Source organism: Nannospalax galili, unplaced genomic scaffold (genome assembly GCF_000622305.1).
Source record: "Nannospalax galili isolate Female #2095 unplaced genomic scaffold, S.galili_v1.0 scaffold294, whole genome shotgun sequence".
In the NCBI taxonomy this organism is placed as follows: domain Eukaryota; kingdom Metazoa; phylum Chordata; class Mammalia; order Rodentia; family Spalacidae; genus Nannospalax; species Nannospalax galili.
The window spans coordinates 874478-893356 of record NW_008335053.1 but is presented as its reverse complement, the minus strand read 5'-3'; the positions used below and the strand labels follow the sequence as shown (position 1 = coordinate 893356).

General features: G+C 42.6%; 1 protein-coding gene across 1 annotated transcript in view; it reads left to right on the top strand.

Annotated features, from left to right (window-relative positions):
* The first annotated feature begins 394 nt into the window (after nt 1–394).
* Nucleotides 395–18879, top strand: part of Stx6 (syntaxin 6) — a 43943-nt gene continuing 25458 nt past the window's right edge. Inside the window, exons 1-3 of the mRNA XM_008829743.2 lie at nt 395–613; nt 13500–13669; nt 17037–17131. Coding sequence (XP_008827965.1) covers nt 579–613; nt 13500–13669; nt 17037–17131 — 300 coding nt within the window. The 5' untranslated portion in view covers nt 395–578. The remainder of the gene's footprint in view (nt 614–13499; nt 13670–17036; nt 17132–18879) is intronic.

Sequence of the window (18879 nt, the reverse complement as noted above, 5' to 3'; positions counted from 1 at the left end):
TATATAGCCTTTAGCTCAGTGCATGACCTCAGCACAAGAGTCCTGTAGCTTTGTCATGATTAGATTATGTGAAAATGTTGGGATGGATTTGTAAGTCACCAGAAGTTAAAACCAAGTATTAAAAGTAGAGGAAAGGTAAAAGGATTATGCAAATCAGATACACCTACTGTTTTCTTAAAAACCCACTGCCTCCTCCCAGGGGAGGCCGGAGACTTCCCACCAGTCAGAGCCCCGCCCCTCGGGTCGAGTGACGCAGCCCCAGGCCCCGCCCCTCGTCGGGGCTGGGGGGGGTCTCGGGTCACGTGGTCTCGAGTGCGGAAGTGGAGCTGCGGGCCTCGTTCGTGATTGGTCGCTTCCGGGGGCTAGGGGCGGAGTCAGGCGCCGACGCGCCGGGAGCCACTGTGGGAGGAGGCTGTTGCGGGGGCCCGGCTCTGAGTCTAGATTCGGCTGGGCGCTGACCGAGTGCTGGAGTGGCGGCTGTCGGCCACCGGGCCCGCGCACCGCTGCTCCGGGTGCCCCAGGCGAGGCGCTGGCCGCAGAAGGCCGCTGGGAGGGCGCGGGCGGCCGGCCGGGGCGTCATGTCCATGGAGGACCCCTTCTTTGTGGTGAAAGGGTGAGTGTGGGCCGAGGGCTCCTGCCGCAGGGGGAGGGGAGGGAGGTCGAGGCAGGCGCCGTCACCGCAGGGGGTTGGGGGGAATGGCCTCCCGAGACCTCGCGGCCTGCGTCGCTAGGACCCCGGGAACCCCTGTGGGCCCGCGCGCCGCTCTGCAGCTCGGTCGGGGGTCACGGGCTGTGCAGGTGGCGAGCAACCCGCGGGGCAGCGGGCGGGCAGCATCTGGGCAGGAAAAGGGAAATGGCCCTCTCGAGCTCCGGAGTGGGCCTGCGCGGGGGCGAGCTTCATTGTCCGTGCTGGCTGCTGGACCCGACCCTGCCGCCGGCCCGAGGGCAACGGGGTAGGTCTGCAGGAGCCGGGCGGGGGAGGCCGGAGCGCGGCGCCCGGGACGCGCGGCTCTGCGGGGGAGTGCGCCCTGAGAAATGCCAGGGGAAGAAAAGTCCTCCGGCCTGATGCTGATGTTGGAAGGAAAACAAGGTGAAATCAGCCAAACCAAACTTTACTCGGCTTTCTGTGAGCAACCGGGATTTTCCCACCGTGCCAAAGGAAATGAGTGTTTCTTTTGAACTCCTTGGTTTCGAACAGGGGTCTTGACAGGTTTCCCTCACTTCTCATTCTGCCTTTTAGAACGGAGCTGCCTGTTTTCCATGGGAACTGTCCAGACTCCATCTTTGATTGCCTGTTGGGAGATGGAAACTTAACTGCACTTTGTTGTATCAACTTTGTAGCCATTACACAAATGCTAGAGAGAGCAGTTATGATGTTGTAATATATGTCAATAACTTGATTTGAATGTCAGAGAAATGTCAAGTTCCCATAGGATAAGCACTATTGATCCTGTGTCCCCTTTTAACTAGTGGCTTCTCAGTTGCGTGGTGGTAAAAGCTGGCCAGTAGTATGGGTATTTGTTTTTGTATTTAAGGGTAGCCGAGAAAATTTAAGTGGTACTTTAGATGAAATACTTTATTATTGATGGTGCAATAAATATATGTAGACTACTTCTTAACACTTTCCCAGAAAAGGTTTTTCCTTCACTTTAATTTGCATGGGAAAATGGGAAGGTGTAGATTTAATGGTAAAAATTTCCTGTCTGGAAAATGGGTTTTTAGGAGATTGATTTAGGAGTTAATTTTCAAAATTTAAAGTTGTATACTTTTCCCTTAGATGGAAGCTTTTAATACATGGTGGCAAAGGTTATCTCTGGTAGTGAAGGTCAGAAATGACCAGAAATTTATTGCTTTTCAGTGGAATTTGTGAAAATTCTTAATTGCTTAGCCATATTGACTTTTTTTCCTTTGACAGTATCCAAGACAACCCAACAGCACTTTGCTTACTAATTAGGCATTACTACTTTAAGTGTTTAAGGCAACTGAAGGAAAAGTAGTTCTCAGTACTTCCTGCTGTGGAAAGGTAAAGCTGGCCACATAGGTGTCTCCAGATGTTTGTGTGATGATGTGTTTGTACTGTGCATTTCTGTTGGGTAACAATTGTGAGGGCCAGCAAGATGGCTCAATGGGTAAGGGCACGTGTGGCCAAGTCTCATGGACCTGAGTTTGATCCCTGGAGCCAGTGTGGTAAAAGGAGAAGACCAACTCCTGCAGTTTGTCCTCTGACCTTCATGTGCATGCACCCACACACATAAGCACAGGCTCACGAAGTAAATAAATGTAAGAGTTTAATAAACAAGAGTAGGGCTAGAGAGATGGCTCATTGGTTAAGAGCACTGATTGCTCTTGGAGAGGACCTGGATTTGATTCCCAGCATTCACATGGCAACTAACAACCACCAGTTCCAGGGGATCCAACGCCCTCTCCTGACCTCCGTGGACATTGCATGACTGGATGCACTTACATGCATGCAGGCAATACTCTCATACACATAAAATAATAAATAAAATAGTTTTAAAAACCCAAAAGAATATTGAAAATGCATCACAGTGTAGAAAAATTAAAGATGTCTAAAGTATGACCCTTAGACAATGTGCTGGTAGTCTAACTTGAGTAGCAAATCACCTCAGAATTAAGTAGGAATGACAGGTGATCATAAGTGAAGAGTGAGTGCTACAGGTGATAAACTTTGGGATGTGATAGGTTTTGAAGATGAGCGGAATTTAGATAATTTGGCCCCATCTCTCCTATCTAGATACTTAGGGAAGGGATAGTTTCTTTCTCCAGTTTCTATCTTTTGTCCTTGGATCTGTTTGCTCAGGACAATCTAGCAGAAATACAGTCTGGACTCCATCTCATTTTACCTTTTTTTTGACATAGATTCTCATGTATTCCACTCTGGCCTTGAGCTTCTGATTCTCCTACCCCGCCTTCTGAGTGCTGTAATTATAGGCACCATCATTTTACATTTTTCAATAGCTACAGAAAAAGAAGTGAAATTGGTTTCAATGTCTCCTTTAAGTTTTTCAAAATATTACTGCAAGATGTGATTTTTTTCAAGATGGGAATCTCATTATGTAGTTCTTGCTGGCTTGGTATTTGCAGTGTAGCCCAGACTAGCCTTAAACTTGGCAGTCATGCCTCAGCCTCCTTAATACTGAGATAACAGATATATACTTGACTTCAACATGTGATTAAAGATTTTGGGGGGGGCAGGTTGGGGACAGGCTCTCAGTATGTAGCTCTGACTGGCCTGGATCTCACTACATAGCCCAGGCTGGCCTCCAATTCACCAAGCTCTGCCTGCCTCTGCCTTCCCAGTGCCAGGGCAAAAGACATGTGCTTCCATGCTTGGTGTGATTAAAGATTATTAATGAAATATTTTACTGTTTGAACTAAGCTTTCAGAATCTGTTATTTTATACTTCTATCTCATTCAAATTTGGGTGTTAAAATTTTGACTACATTGTTTTGTATTTAGAGTTCTTTAAACCTAACCTTCAAAAAACATAGTCAGTGTCTGAGGTGGTGGGGAATGTATATAATCTCAGCACGTGGGAGGGCAGCCTGGGCTATATGAGACCATATCTCAAAAACAAAAAAAAAGTCACATACCCTAATTGTTCCAAACATACATACTAATTTTTTAGCAACTGAATTGCATTGGTTTTAAAATTAATTAGATTTTAGTTTTAGTTCCTCAGTCAGTCTAGCCACTTTTAAGTGAGGATTCCATCCATATTGGACAGCACAATGTAGCCCTTCTAGGCTGGAAAAGATAATACTCTACTTAACACCATTTAATGGCTGCCTGTTTGCCTGTTGCCTAAAGAATGAAACGCAAAGGCCTCATTACCACGTGGTAGAGCACCTGTCATCCTCTACTCATTCTGCCTGTCCTTGGCCTCTGTGGGTGTTCTAGCATGTCACCTCAGTCCCTGGCTGCTGTAGTACCAAGTGCTCTTACTCTACGTGCCCCTACTCTGTGTAATTCACCTGCCCAGCTCTCAGGAGTCAGTGTAAGCAAGCATCTCTACAGCCTCCAGGAAGGGCTTTCCTTCGTAACTGTAATGTATTATTCTGCTTCTTCCTCTGGCTGTCTTTCATTAGATTGTGAGCTCTGAGGGTTGGAACTGTTCGTTTTTCCTGTATTTCGAGCCTAGCACGTTGAATATACAGCAAAAATATTAGCATCCTCTCCTTATAGAGGGTGATGATAGTAGAGGAGGAGTGGTGCTTCATGGGTGGCAACATCATCAGCAGATGCCAACTGGGGGACATTGGATGTTTAGAAGTCATAGAGGACAGCAGCCCAGGGAAGTAGGCAGTTTGTTGGAGAAGTGAGTATAATGCCTAAGACTTACATGATACAGCTCCTGACCAAGGGCTGTGTGGTAAGGGAGTGCTTTAAACAGACTTCCACCTTGTAAGGACACCCAGATAATGGGGAATTTAGTACCATTTCAGAGAAGAAAACTGAGGAATTATATAGAAGGGTCACACAACTACTAAGTGGCTTCAGGATTCACATTTGAACAATCTAATTTTCACTGAGTACAGGTAGAGTAGGGTCAGATTATGTTAACCTGAGGAAAACCTCATCTTGATGCCATTAAAGATTTTTGGGATGGGGAAGTGAAGTGAAATTAGGGCTTTAGGAATATTGAGTTGGTAGCAGTGTTGGATACATCAGTGTGAGGGAAAATCAAAAAAGAGCCCCTTAACTTTGCTCCAAGTGTGCAGTAGCCAGTGCCTTAGCGTTTGAAACTCTTTGTGAAGTTTTGACATTGCCAATGCTGTGTTCAGGGAAGAATCCCAAAAGGGAATTGCTTTTTAGTTCTTCAAAAGTAGATACTATTATTATCGTTTTGTAATGAGCAAAGTTACTTTAAAAGCTTATAAGTTGGAAAGGTGAGGATTTATATATGTGTATATTGTTAATTAGTTTAGAAATTGGAGCACCTTCTGTGTTGTCTTAGGATCTTCTCATCTGCATCTCTTTATACCCAGAGACCATTTTTAAAGAGACTTTTAATCTCTGTTTTATATTTTGACTATAAATATAATTTATCGCCTACTATGTAAGAGTTTTGCAGGAAAAGCCCTGGCTCCAGCATCTGAAGCAGAAATCCACCAGCCACATAGTGTTTAAGAAGCAGATTTTTAAGAAATTTTTTTTTTTTTTTGGTCTTTTTGAGACAAGGTCTCCCTGTAGCCACAGCTGGCCTGGATTTTCTAATGGAGACCAGGCTGGCCTTGAACTCACAGAGATCCACCCACCTCTGCCTCCCTAGTACTGGGATTAAAGGCGTGCGCCACCACGCCCGGCTAAAATGTTTTTAAATTTTTTTTTTTTTTTTTTTTTTTTTTTTTTTTAGTTTTTGAGAGTCTCTCTGTAGTCCCAGCTAGCCTGGAACTTGCTATATAGACCAGGCTGGTCTTGATCTCACAGATCCTCCTGCCACTATCTTCTGAGTCCTACGTTTAAAGGTGAGACCACACTTGGCTAATTTTTTATGTGTATGAGTGTTTTGCCTGCATGTATGTAAGTGCACCCATGGGTACAATGCCTGTGGACACCAGAAGAGGATATCAGATCCCCTGGAACTGGAGTAACAGATGGGTCCTCTGCAAGAGCAGTCAGTGCTCTTAACCACTGAGCCATCTCTCCAGCCTCAGGAGGCAGTTTTTTAACTAGCAGGTACCATTCACTTATAATCACCTTTCAAGGGCTCATACCCAGATCTTCTGATTTCATAAAGAAAGATTTGTGTGGAGGCTTTGCAAAACTGAGATTGAATAGGTCTTGGTAGTGGAATGTTTTTATACTCAATCCAAAGAATTTAAGGCAAGCAGCCAAGGTGCCTGAGCTCTGGTTTCTTTAGTTCACTGAGTGTAGGTTAAGTTATTTTGAATGTTTCTTTCGGGTCTAAATATATTGATTGAGCTTCGTAGAGGTTGTGCAAGATGAGAAGTGGAGTCAGCAGTGACTTGCACTTAGACTCATTTCCAAACTTGAGAAACATTGGCACAGTTGACTGCTCTAAGAGTTAGAGAGGGAAACAGACTTTGTGTGTTTGAATATCTGCTTTCTTGTAGGGAGGCGGGATTAGTTTAGTTTTGAACAACTGGAATGTTCCTATAGGTGGCTAGTGAAAAAGAATTAATACTTGGGTAAGTGGTTAGGAAATACCACTCATCAGCTTAAAAGGGATGCTTTGAACCTATAAATGTTGATGAGCACCCCGAAGTTGTAAAGGAATGATAAGCGATACTGGGATTAAGTGGAAAGAAAGGAAAGAGAAACTAGAAAAGTATGAAGTCACAGAAACAAAGGAAGTTGGAAGAAAATTGATGTGATGGGGTGTAGTGTCATGTACATTCAAAATAAGGGCAAGTTACATTCTCATGACTCAGCTTGCAGGGTGCTTGGTGAGAGGAATGTCACAGGAGAGTTGTGGAAACAGCACACTGTGCTTTGGATATGAAAGATTGGGGTCTGACAGAAGTTGTAAAGGAATGATGAGCAATACTGGGATTAAGTGGAAAGAGAGGAAAGAGAAAATTTTGGTCACAAATGGCCAAAGTATAGCGATCAGGGTCTGCTAAATAATGGTCCTTGAACAGAACCCCTGTATTAAACATCATTTTGACTGCTGTGACCTTAGTCAAATTAGGTAGCTTGATTGCCCCCAAGATAAAAGTGCCACTACTGCACCAATGACGTAAGGAAACTCAAGTGTGGTACTATAACATACCCTAATACACATGGCCAGAGTGGTCATAGATCTTAGAGAAAACCCTAAAACTCTCACATCACTAGACTAATGTGATTTCTTATTATGTACAAAAGGTGTATCCTTATATTTACAGACAAATATCCCAGTCACCACTCATCAAAGAAGCTCATTTTGCAGCGGAGACTAATACTAAGTACCACAACTGGTCACACATGAACTTTGTCTAATTGCCCAGGCCTAAGGGACACATCTGCAATGCAACCTCTACACCTAAGGCTCACAGAACATAGAACAGAGATAATGAAGAGGACACTAAGAAATCAGTTCTCAATGATGAAGCTCCCTCATGGAGCAGAGGGCCAGGAACACAAAGGGTCACAAATGGCCAAAGTGTAGTGATCAAGGGTCTGCTAAATAATGGTCCTTGGACAGAACCCTTTTATTAAACTTAATCCACCCAAGGCTCAGGGACCATCCAGGAAGAGGGGGTGGAAAGACTGTCAGAGCCAGGAAGGATGTGCATGACTATATGGACACAGAGTCCTACAAGCTCTTGGGAACCTGCTCATACGATTCTGTGACAATGGTGTCAGCATACACAAGTCCCATGAAAACTCAGACAGACAGTAACCCAGCATAGAACTGGGAGAATGAACAGCAGATCCCAATCTTACCTAAAGGAATGCTGGCAACTGATAGCTGCTAGATGAAGAAGAGCTGATCTTCCTAAAACAAGGGACTCTAGATAAGCTGACTAGACTCAGCAGATGGACTTGGCACTGGGGAACAGCTAGGGGGCACTAACAACACAGTGGGCAGTAATAGGGATGACAGAGCATATGGGCTCCAGTCGGGGTGTGTGGAGGGGGAATGCTATGGGAGGTTGCTGGTGGTGATGGTGGTATAAAGATGATTAAGATTGTTTGAGATGATCTGTATGAAATACACACACACACAAAAAAAAAAAAAGAAAAAGAAAAAAAGAAGAAATGTGACCTCAGTCAGGGCTTGTGTATTTAAAGGTTGGGCCTCAAGCAGTGGTGCTGTTAGTGAGGTCCCTGAACCCTAGAGGAAGTGTTGGGGGGAAGGTATTGACATGGTGTTCTGACCAAGAGACCATGGACTGAACCTCAGAAACTTTGATCCAAAAATCAGTCTTTCCTCCCTTGTTTTCTCTAGTATTTGGATCACAGTAATAATGCAAAAGAAACTAACAAATAGCTATGGGTCAAATTTGTGTACAACTGTAAGTACTTAGAGACTCTTTCTTTTCTGGATTGACAGTAAGGCTAAGAGAAGAGTGTGTATGGTTTTCCCTTAACTATAAAAGATGTGAGTGTGGAAGTCAAGCAATTGAAAGATCCTTTCTTATCGAAGATTGGCAGTGGAATGAGGTTTGGGGGAGTGCAGGGCGGTAGGTGGGAGAGTGGGTGGTTGCTGGGGCTTGCACAGCTTGAGTCTTTAATTTCACTACTGCATTAGAAGCTGTCTACCTTTATTGGTTTCTTGTGTGTTGTTGAACCAGAGACCCCTCTGTAAGGAGACTCGCAGGATGGATGCTCTTTCAGACACAGGCTTTACCAACATATGCATTGTCCCCTTTGTTTTTCTTCAGTTGCAAAGCTGGTATTACTTCTTGCCAATTGCCCAAACCCAGCTGCACCTTTGTAACTGACTTGACAAAGAATGAAGTAGAGAAGTCACTCATAAAAGAGCCAGTGCATGGGGCTGGAGGGATGGCTCAGCAGTTAAGAACACTGTTCTTGCAGAAGACCTGGGTTCAATTCCTAGCACCCACATGGCAGCTAACAACTGTCTGTAACTCCAGTTCCAGGTGATCCGACAGCCTCTTCTGTCCTCCATGGGCATTGCATGACACGGGTGCATTTATCTACATGCAGGTATAACACTCATACACATAAAATGAAAATAATAAAATATATATAAAAAAAAAGAGCCAGTGCAGCGTTCTGTATTAGGACACAAGTTTAGGGTGTCTAGGCTGACATGTAGGAAGTCTAGTTACCATGAAGCCATTCTGCTGGATGGATCCAGAGAGATCACATTGAGATCAAGAGAAGTGACTGAGGAGCCTGTGTTCTTATGACTGTAGCTAAGACCCCAGACAACTTGGATCTGGGACAGGTCATCCTTGCTGTGACTGATGACTCACCCACAGAATCTCTGAACACAAATACTGTTTCACACCAGGTTTGGGAGTAATTGTTACGAAACCACAGTAACTGAAACAGATGCCAATTCAGAGTCTGTCAGCCTGGTCAAAGAAGAAAGGCAAAATCAAAAGGGAAGTTGCAACTACAATTATTCAGTTTGTTAATACACCTGAATGACAGCTACTGAGAAACAAGGCTCCCTGTATTAGTCAGTTTTCTGTTGTTCTAATGCAACAACTGAGGGTGGATACCTTATAAAGAGGAAAGATTTATTTAGCTCACAGTTCTGGAGGCTGAAAGTTCAAAATTGGGCTCTCTAGAGAGAGCCCTCCTGAAGTGCATCACACCATGATGCTGGTGTTTATGAGAGGGAAAAATATCATATAGACAGGAGACAGAGATCAGGGAGGGGTCAGACTTTCTTTTGTAACCACTTTCTCTTATAAGAACTACCTTAATTGCCTTTGCCTTTGAGTGTCATGTCATCTGTGATCTAACCATTTCCCACTCAGACTTGCCTCTGAAACACCTCCACACTGCCACACTGAGAACTAAACCACTGACACAGGGAACGTTGGGGACACATTCAAACAATATCCACTCTTAATTACCTGAGATCTCCTCTTTCCCCCTTTATACTTGGTAAAATAAAAATTAAAAAAAAAATTGTTTGACATCTGGAAATACTATCTGTCCCCCTCTTAGACTAAGTTGATTGGGACAGTGGGCTGTTCACAATAGTGGAACAGTTTGGAAAGGTGGCAAAAGGCATTAGTGGCATTAGGTGGCAGTAGTTCATGTTGAACTGGCTTCGAAGGATCAGTCCTATTGCCATCCACCTTTTATTTAAAAGGGGTAGAAGAATCTTATTTAGAGAATTTGGTGACTTTTACTCATTTACCAGGAAAAAAGTATTGTCTTACAAGTGGTCCTCTAGACATACTAGGGCTTGCAGTAGAGGCCTTCGTTCTGATGTTCATGAGAGCATGGTAGGCCCCTTGGTTTTGGTGGGCTGTTGAACAGTAAGGGGATAAAGTCTTGTTCTCAAGTATGATGCCTGTTGTCCACAAAATGATGTAGAAGACTGACTTTGGGATGACTTTGGAAGCATGTGGAGCAGAAAACTGCCTCACTCATGGAGATAAGTCATCTCTCTCCATCAGTGACTTGATCATGGCTTCTCTCCCATCAAGGAGCTAGAGCCACAGTTCATAGGAAGGTAACAAGCAAGCTTTCAGTGAAATGCTAGACAAGGTTCCTAAGCTATTGGTGAGTGATTGCTACTTACCAAGAAGTTTGCTAAGCCAAACCCCAAGAATTCAAAGTGTATCTGTGCTGTGGTACAAGTCTTGAGTATTCGACTTTAATCACTCCCATTGCATAGTTGGGAGAAAACCCTGAATGTAGCTAAGCTGGACTCTCCAGAATAAATATCAGACCAATATCATTGAGATTTCAGCCCTAAGCTGTGGCCTATAGAGCCAGCTGCCCCAGCAACTCACTTAGGATACAGTGCTCACAGGGCTGGCTGTGCAGGTAGATGACAGTGCTGACAGAGCTGTTGTGCTTTCCCAGGTTGATCCTGAGACACCCTCCCTTGCCTTTCCAGAAAAACAGTGAAGGAGGAAGAAGGGCATTTCTCACCTCACAGATCTCAAATGGATGGTATAAACATATGCTCTTGAGTTTTATGAATTGGCTTAATTGAAATGCTAAATGCTCCCCCGTCTTCAGTGCTAGGTGCTTGCCTGAAGTTCTGAGCAGAAAGGGTGTCACTGGTTGCTCCTACATATTATTAGGTGTAGCTTGTGGCCTTTGACACTATGCAGAAATTTCATGTTCTTTAGGAAATTCTGGCTAGAGTTTCCAAAAGTTTGGTACCAGACATGGCTGCACATACCTACAATAACCCCAGCCTTCAGGAGGCTGAGGCAAGAAGACTGACTGTGAGTTCAAGGTTAACCTAGGCTACATAGTGAGACTCTTAAAAACCCAGCACCATCAAAAAATTTGGTTGTGACCAATGTTATTTCCCATTACCTGTTCATGTCTGAAAAATATTACTAGGAGATTGGGAGCTGTTTGCTGTCTTGAAAGGCCTCTTCATTACTGTTAGGATAGGGTTCCTGCAGATTCTGTAGGCTCTGACTTTTCTTTCAAAATCAGAACTATCACTAGCAGTGCCCACCTTTGGGATCTCTTCAAGCATCTGCCTTAGAAATATAAAATAGTGATCATGCTATAAAATGAAAATTAGAAATGAATCCTATTTTAAAGCCAAGAGCTTTAGAATGGGATAAACCAAGTACCTGGTGAGGCCTGTGGTGTATTGAGTGTTATCCTGGGATGGCTCTACAGCATTTTCTAATTCCTGCTTGCCCAGGACTGCTTTAATTCCAGCATACTTAAAAGACTTCAGTGCCACAAGAGTCCACCTTGGCACACTCCCAGAGTCTAATCTAGCTAGGCACACTCGCTCAATTATAGATGGAGTGTCAGTATCTTAAAGCAATGCAGGTTTTTTTGTTTTTGTTTTTGTTTTTTAAATTTGTGTGTGTGTGTGTGTGTGTGTGTGTGTGTGTGTGTGTGTGTGTGTATGCCAGAAGAGGCCAGAAGAGGGTGGTTGAATCTCCTGGAGGTAGAGTTACAGGCAGTTGGGAGCTGCCTCACGTGGGTTCTGGAACCTGAACCTGGGTCCTCTAGAAAAGCAGCAAGTGCTTTTAACTGCTGAGCCATCTCTCCATCCTCAAGACCATGCAATTCTGAAGGTCTGATCCTGGACCACAAGGGTTCTTGTGATATTGCCACAGAAGGATTGGTGGCAGACCTTCATAATTGGTACTCAGACTCTTCATAATAGTATTGTAGTGTTGTTGCCTCTTTCACTGTGTTAACATTTGCACTGATCAAAAGCCCTAGTGGGTGAACACCAGTGTCAGCATAAATTACTGGTCCCTTATGAACTCACAGTTGTATTCCTTACCACTTAGGACTCAGTGAAAAAAGTCAGTTATACTCCCATAAGGAGATCCTTCATGAAACAGTAAGGATTCTTTTTATAAAATCTTGCCCTTTAAATATAATTTTCTTAATTTTAGGAAGTTATAATTTACCTACAATAAAATTCACACCATTTAGTGTATGGTTGTGCCTAGTTTGATTCATATGTGCACAATTACTACAGTTAAGATAGACAGTGCTGTGGAGATAGTTCTTTGGTAAAGTGTATGCTGCCCAAGCATGAGTACCTGAGTTTGATCTTCAGCACCCACATTTAAAAAGGGGGTGGGGTTATAATCTCAGCTTTGTTGAGGGGGAGTCCGGAAGATACTGGGCTTACTGGCCCATCAGCCTAGTTGAATGGAGGAGCTCCAGGTTAAGTGAGAGATGTATTTCTTTGCAAGCTCAAATCAGACAAAAATCCCAGCATAGACATGGGTAAGTGGGTAAACAATCCCAATCCAACATGTGGCTTTTCTGTACAGTTGTTAGAATATAACATTAAAGTCAGAGATTTAGGCCTACTGATAGTAGAGAATGTTCTTAGAACCTTCTAACTATAGCTAGTCTGAAAACATCCTAAGCACAGAGCGCATGCCTAATATTGCACTCTAAACAAGAAAAACATTTAATCTGTTAATACAGTGTTGTTTAATCCAGGAAAGCAGATGCATATTAAAACTAATAATGTTTAGAAATCTTCTAATGAGATTTTGGGTTTAAAAATGTCTCAGATTGGGGCTGGAGAGATGGCTCAGCGGTTAAGAGCCCTGACTGCTCTTGCAGAGGACCCGGGTTCAATTCCCAGCACCCACATGGTGGCTACAAACCATCCTTAACTCCAGTTCCAGGGAAATCTGAAGCCCTCTTCTGACCTCTGTGGCATTGCACAACATGAGTGTACTCATATACATGCAGGCAATACACTTGTACACATAAAATAAAAATAATAAAATATTTTTAAAAATGTCTCAGATTAAAACTGGGCAATTTGATGTATGCTTTTAATTCCAGTATTTAGAAGGCAGAGACAGGAAAATCTCTGTGAGCTCAAGGTCAGCCTGGTTTGTATAGTGAATTCCAGGCCAGCAAAGCTACATAGTGAGACCCTGTCTCAACACACACACACACACACACACACACACACACACACACCCCAAAACTTAAATTAAAATACTTCTATAAAGTACAAGCTATGGAAGAGTAGCCCTCCTTCTACCTTCCCACCTCAAGAAAGACTTTCTTGTCCAATATAGATTGCCTTATCACACCAAATGAAGCAGTGGGACTGCAGAGAGCCCTTTAGTTAGTTCATAGGATTGCTCCTTTATATTACTTTAGTATAACCAATTTAAAAAAAAACAAAACTTGATGTTATAGTTGTTTAAATAGTCGCTAATTTATTCTTCATTTGCTGGGAACATAATATTCATTCTCTGTATTTGAACTTTGGGATTTTTCCAAGAGAGCCTTGTCCATGGGAGTTGGGTTATAAGGATGGTGTGTGGTGGTGATGTTGCCTTAAGTACTGTACTCAGTCATGGAATGAGTCGTGTGACTGGTCTTTCCCTCCTTCTTGACTACAGAGAGGTACAGAAAGCAGTCAACACTGCCCAGGGATTGTTTCAGAGATGGACAGAGCTCCTTCAGGACCCCTCCACAGCAACAAGAGAAGAAATCGACTGGACTACCAATGAGCTGAGGAACAACCTCCGTAGCATAGAGTGGGACCTGGAGGACCTTGATGAAACCATCAATATCCTTCTCAGTGCTGTCGGGTATGGGGGTGTTGGGTACACAGATAAGTGGACACAGACCGCAGGTTTGGTTTTAGAGTGGTTGATCTGCCTCTCATTTGTACTGTGACACATTTGAAGTCATTGTCCAGTGATATCTGGTAGGATAGCCCCGTTGTACAGTGCATGGCAAACCCTGCATAGGACAATGGACACCCCCTTGGACCCTGGGGTCAGACTGCTGGTGTTCAAATTCTCACTCCACCATTGTAAAAGTAAAAGCAATCTTTTTTCTCTCTCTCTCTTCTCTCACACTCACTAAAATATTTCTGATGCCACATCTGTGTAGGTATTTTCCCCACACACCAAACAGTTCTCTAGCAGACACCAGCTGAAGTCTCTACAATTTAAGTCAATTGTGACACTGTCTACCTAGAGAGAGCATCAAATCCCATAGCATTCAGAGCCCTATGTCAGTTGCCAGATGCAAACCCCGGGTTCTGATCTGTACTTCTGACTTCCCCCTCCCAATTTTATTTTTTAGAGCAGCTTGCAGAACTCAGGGTAACACTTTACTTATGTTCCTTATATTATAAAGATATTACAAAGTAGACATGTGGGAGAGATGCACAGGGTAAGGACTGGCAGAAGGGCAGTGTGCCATCTTCAGGAGCACTGCTCTCCAGGAATTTCCATGTGTTCAGCTGAGCCTGTCCATTGAGGATTATGGAGGCTTCATCACAGAGACATGAACCGATTAGATCATTGGCCATTGTTGATCATTCAACCCTTTCCCTCCCCAGAAGTAGGAGGAGCTGGCATTAGAAGTTCCTACCTGTAATTACAAGGTGGATTCACTTGGTGACCTGCTTGCGTCCTGAAGCTGTATAGGAGCTCTGGCCATTAGTTATCTCATTGATTCCAAGAGTCTTGGGAGTCACAGACAGTAACTGCGGTTTTGACAACATTAATAGGCTTCTCTGTGCTTTAGTTTCCTCTTCAAAAGAAAGCTAGGAGGCTGGGGAGATGGCTCAGTGTTTAAGAGCACTGGCTGCTCATCCAGAGGACCCAGGTTTGGTTCCCAGCACCCACATGGTGACTAACGACACTTTGTTCTGGCCTCCGTGGGCATTGCACATGTATGGTACACTTATATACAGGCAGGCAAAACAATCTACATGTAAAATGAAAGGGGGAAGGGAGAGATTGAAGGAGGGATGAGGGGATAGCAAGAGTGTCTAACTTATAGATTGCCAAGAGTTAGATGTGTAAAGAGCTTAGAATGATACCTGCCCTTAGGCTGGGGATGTCCCTCAGATATGCAATGACCAGGCTTCCAGCACTGCAGAAAATTCAGGCTCATGTACATGGCATGCATACACACAGGCGTACATGCACACTTACGTCCAATCATTACATAGAGGAGTATATCGACCAGTACTATACATTGGTAATTAGAGATCAAAAGAAGATATTTTTGTAGATTCTTCTATTTAAGATGTAATATTAAAATGCCACTGTCCCCTGAAGTGGGATACAAGTTCCATCTTGTACCATGGAACTATATTTACTAAAAGCAGATCTATCATGCTAATTTATGCATTTGATTTTGGGGAAAAAAGCCCACTGATCTGACTGATGAACTAGAGATCAGTTGAAGCTGAATTATGCAGCCTTTGTTTTTCAACTAGAAAGTATATTTAACCAAAACTTTAGGATGGAAGATGTGCTAGTTTCATGTCTAAGTTCTGGCTTGTTTTTTCTCTGAAGAAATCATCAAGGAAACCAATTTTTGCAAGGATCACTCACTGGTTAGCACAGGCTCATAGGCAGTTGGTATGTAGTGTTTAATTTCTGTTCTAGTGACCATTGTACCTTTTTTTTTAAAATTAAAATACTTTTTTTCATGGTACCTTTAAGTTATTACAAGGCAAGTATGTTCCCTAAAAATAAAAGGTGTGAGGGGACAGGATCAAACACAGTTTCAGAGAGAGATTATTTTCCCCTAGGACAGATTAGGGAATATAAATTGTGAGAAAGGGGGGCATAAAGGGTTTGTATGGGGAAGGGGCAATGAGATCAAAGTATGATGACATAGATGTATGGAAATGTTGCAATGAAGCCCATTTCTTTGTGTGCTAACCAATTTTTTAAAGATAAAAATAAGTAAATGTAAAAAAAAAAAGGAAATTATAAGGACTAGGTAGGGTGGTATGTACCTGTAGTTCTAGCACTTGAAGGGTGAGGCGAGAGAATCTCAAGTTCAGTTCCAGCCTGGGTTATAAACCTATATCATGACTTGCAAGCCAGCCTGGGCTATGTAGTATACCCTTGTCTCAAGGAAATTGTGAGGAAGTGAGGACAGACATTTCCATACTCACTGTTTATTCAGCAACCATTTCTTGAGTGTTCTAAGTGCCAAACATTTCCTTGGTTTTAAGATTAGATTAAATGAAACAGTACCCTCCACACCTCATGGAATTTGTGTTAGGAAGAGATAATAAATAATAACACAATATAGTTGCAGACTATGAGAGAAAGGCACAGTTTTTCTAGTGTCTGACCTAAAGCATTTGGACCAGGCTAGGGGATAAAAGTATCAAAAGCAATTTCCCTGAAAAGGGCTTGGTTTCTTTAGAGTCAGGAGGATTAACACCTTGGCATAGGAGAAGTGTTTTGGTATGGCCATTGAAAAAGGTTTGCAAAAGGTGGGTGTTCCGACTCATTTCTACAGTTCCAGCATTTGGGAGGCTGAGGCAGGGGGATCACTACAAATTCAAGGCCAGACTACCTAGAGAGTTCTGGGCTAGTCTAGGCTCCTCTCAAGCAATCTTAAGAAAAAAGTAATCAGAAGTCAAAAAAGAATAGACAAAAGTATTCAGAAGCATAAGGGGGATTCTGGTTACCTGTGGTCAGATAGCCATGGATTTATAGTGGACCCTGTTAGCAGAGTCACTTTCCTTCCTCTCACCTTCTCCCTCTCTCCATCTGCTTCCCATTTTGTAGCATCCCCTTCCCTCACCTGTCCCATCTCCTTATCATCTCCCTCCTCCCTTGCTTAGGGCTACATTCCCAGTCCAATTTTTGGAGACAACATTGGTCTGGAACTCAAGATCCTCCTGCTTCCTCCCAAGTGCTAGGGTTACAGGTATGCTGTATCCCACCCTGCTGGCAGAGGCTATTACCTAACCTGCCAGCCAGGTCATCTTGTCTTGGAGCAAAGGGATCTTCCAATAGTTGTGTTGTTTGGGAATGTTTAATGTGAGGTCAACGGTTCTCAGAAAGTTTGGACTGTTTTTATTCTTGCATATGGGTGATTCTGTGGTTTAACAAGATGCTTTTAGGCTTTTATAGATGAAATTCCTTTACCTTAACTTTTTGGCTCACGCATAGTTGAAGCAAATCCTAGAAAATTCAACCTTGATGGAACTGAATTGAGTATAAGAAAAGCCTTCATTACAAGTACTCGGCAAATTGTCAGGGTAAGCAATACCCTTCACTGTCTTACCTGTGTAAGAAATAGCCACATTCTTAGAACACCCTCCCTGAATTACAGACAGGTTGATTCGGAAACAAGCTTTTAGTATGAATTCAGTGCCAGTCTTCCACATATAATCTCTCTGATTGGGGGGAAAATCTAGTCTTAGTATTGTCTGAGTTGTTAGAATGAAAATGAGACAAACTACTGGCTGAAAGGTGACTTTAACAGCATGACCCTACTTGCATGTATCTCTAATTCCTTTAAAATGGTGATTTAAAAAATCTCTTCATGTTCTCTCTCTGGTTACAAGGAAGAATCTCTGTTGGAGAAACCATTTGGTCTCTTGATTGATTGGTAATCATGTGCACTGTTGAAGAGTGGCTCTTCTGGGTTAGATGGTGGCTGTCTGCCATCCGAGTTGCTTCTGGAACTTTGCCTCTTGCCACATGTACTATTGCTGTTACCATATACAGCTGCTTGACAGCTTCTCAGGAGTTTCCCAGAGCAAGCAAGCAAGCATCTATCAGCATATAAAAGCAAGCCATTCAAGTGGACACATCTTTAGTGCTAAATTATTTAGAATACTACCCATTACTAAAAAATGTGAGAGAATACAGTTTAGGTAAAACTTTGCATCATTTAGATATATATATATATTTGTATTTTGCAACTATATGGCTAAGCCATTTCATTAGCATAACTAGATGTAAGAGAACCAGCTGTCTTTGACATATGTACTAGAAAGCAGCTTCCTTGAAGACTTGGGATCAGACCAGTGCTAACATATGGCAGGAACCTTGGTATGTATTTGCCAAAGACTTTCTATCATGTGATTTCCTCTTGAAATTATTTCAAGTAATAGATTATCATTGAACTTTGCATATTTTTGTTTCTTGTTTCACATAGTAATTGGTCTTTCTGTATACATAACACCTAAATCGTGTGTGTGTGTGTGTGTGTGTGTGTGTGTGTGTGTGTGTGTATGTATAAACTTAAATATAATGGGGCAGAAACCTTTCTGACTGTAGGTACTCCATCTGTACAGTGAGTGTTTAGAGTCAACATTCCTCATTGCTAGCCAGTTCTAAAAGCTCTTCTGCTAAGCACTGATATTAGATGACATCTTCTATGTGTAATCCCCAATTATTTTTTAAAATATATTTGTATTTATTTGGTTGGTTGGTTATTGAAACAAGGTATCACTCTATAATCCACAGTAGATCCACACAGGTGGATCAGACTCATGGTGATCCACTTGCCTCAGCCTCTGAAATATTGAAATTATGTGTGTGGACCACCATACTAGGCTCCTCAATTATTTCTTAAGTGTAGTTGTTTTTCCTTCTCTCCTTCCCCCTTGTGCCCTCCTTCCCACTCTCCCTCCCTCCTTTCTTGTCTCTTCTTCCTTTTTTGTATTAGGTTTTCTGAAGGATGCTGCTGTTGACCCTAATAGTTAATGGTGCCCTAAAGTAAAGCATATATTCTTTAATCATTGCCATTTATTCTTTCTGCAAGGTGGTAACTATAAATTTTGCAAACTGGAATTCAACGATCAGTATATTGTAAATTGAGTTGGTATAGCTGGAAGTAGAATCCAAGTTCATTTCCTAATTCTAAAAAGCCTTTTGAAAGTACTTTCTTAGACTGTAAAAGATGTTAAAAGGATATGGGAATAGAGGTATTTTCCAAAATAGACAGAAAAAATGAGAAAGCCTAAGTAAATGATGAAGGTCTATTTAGGTTTGTTAT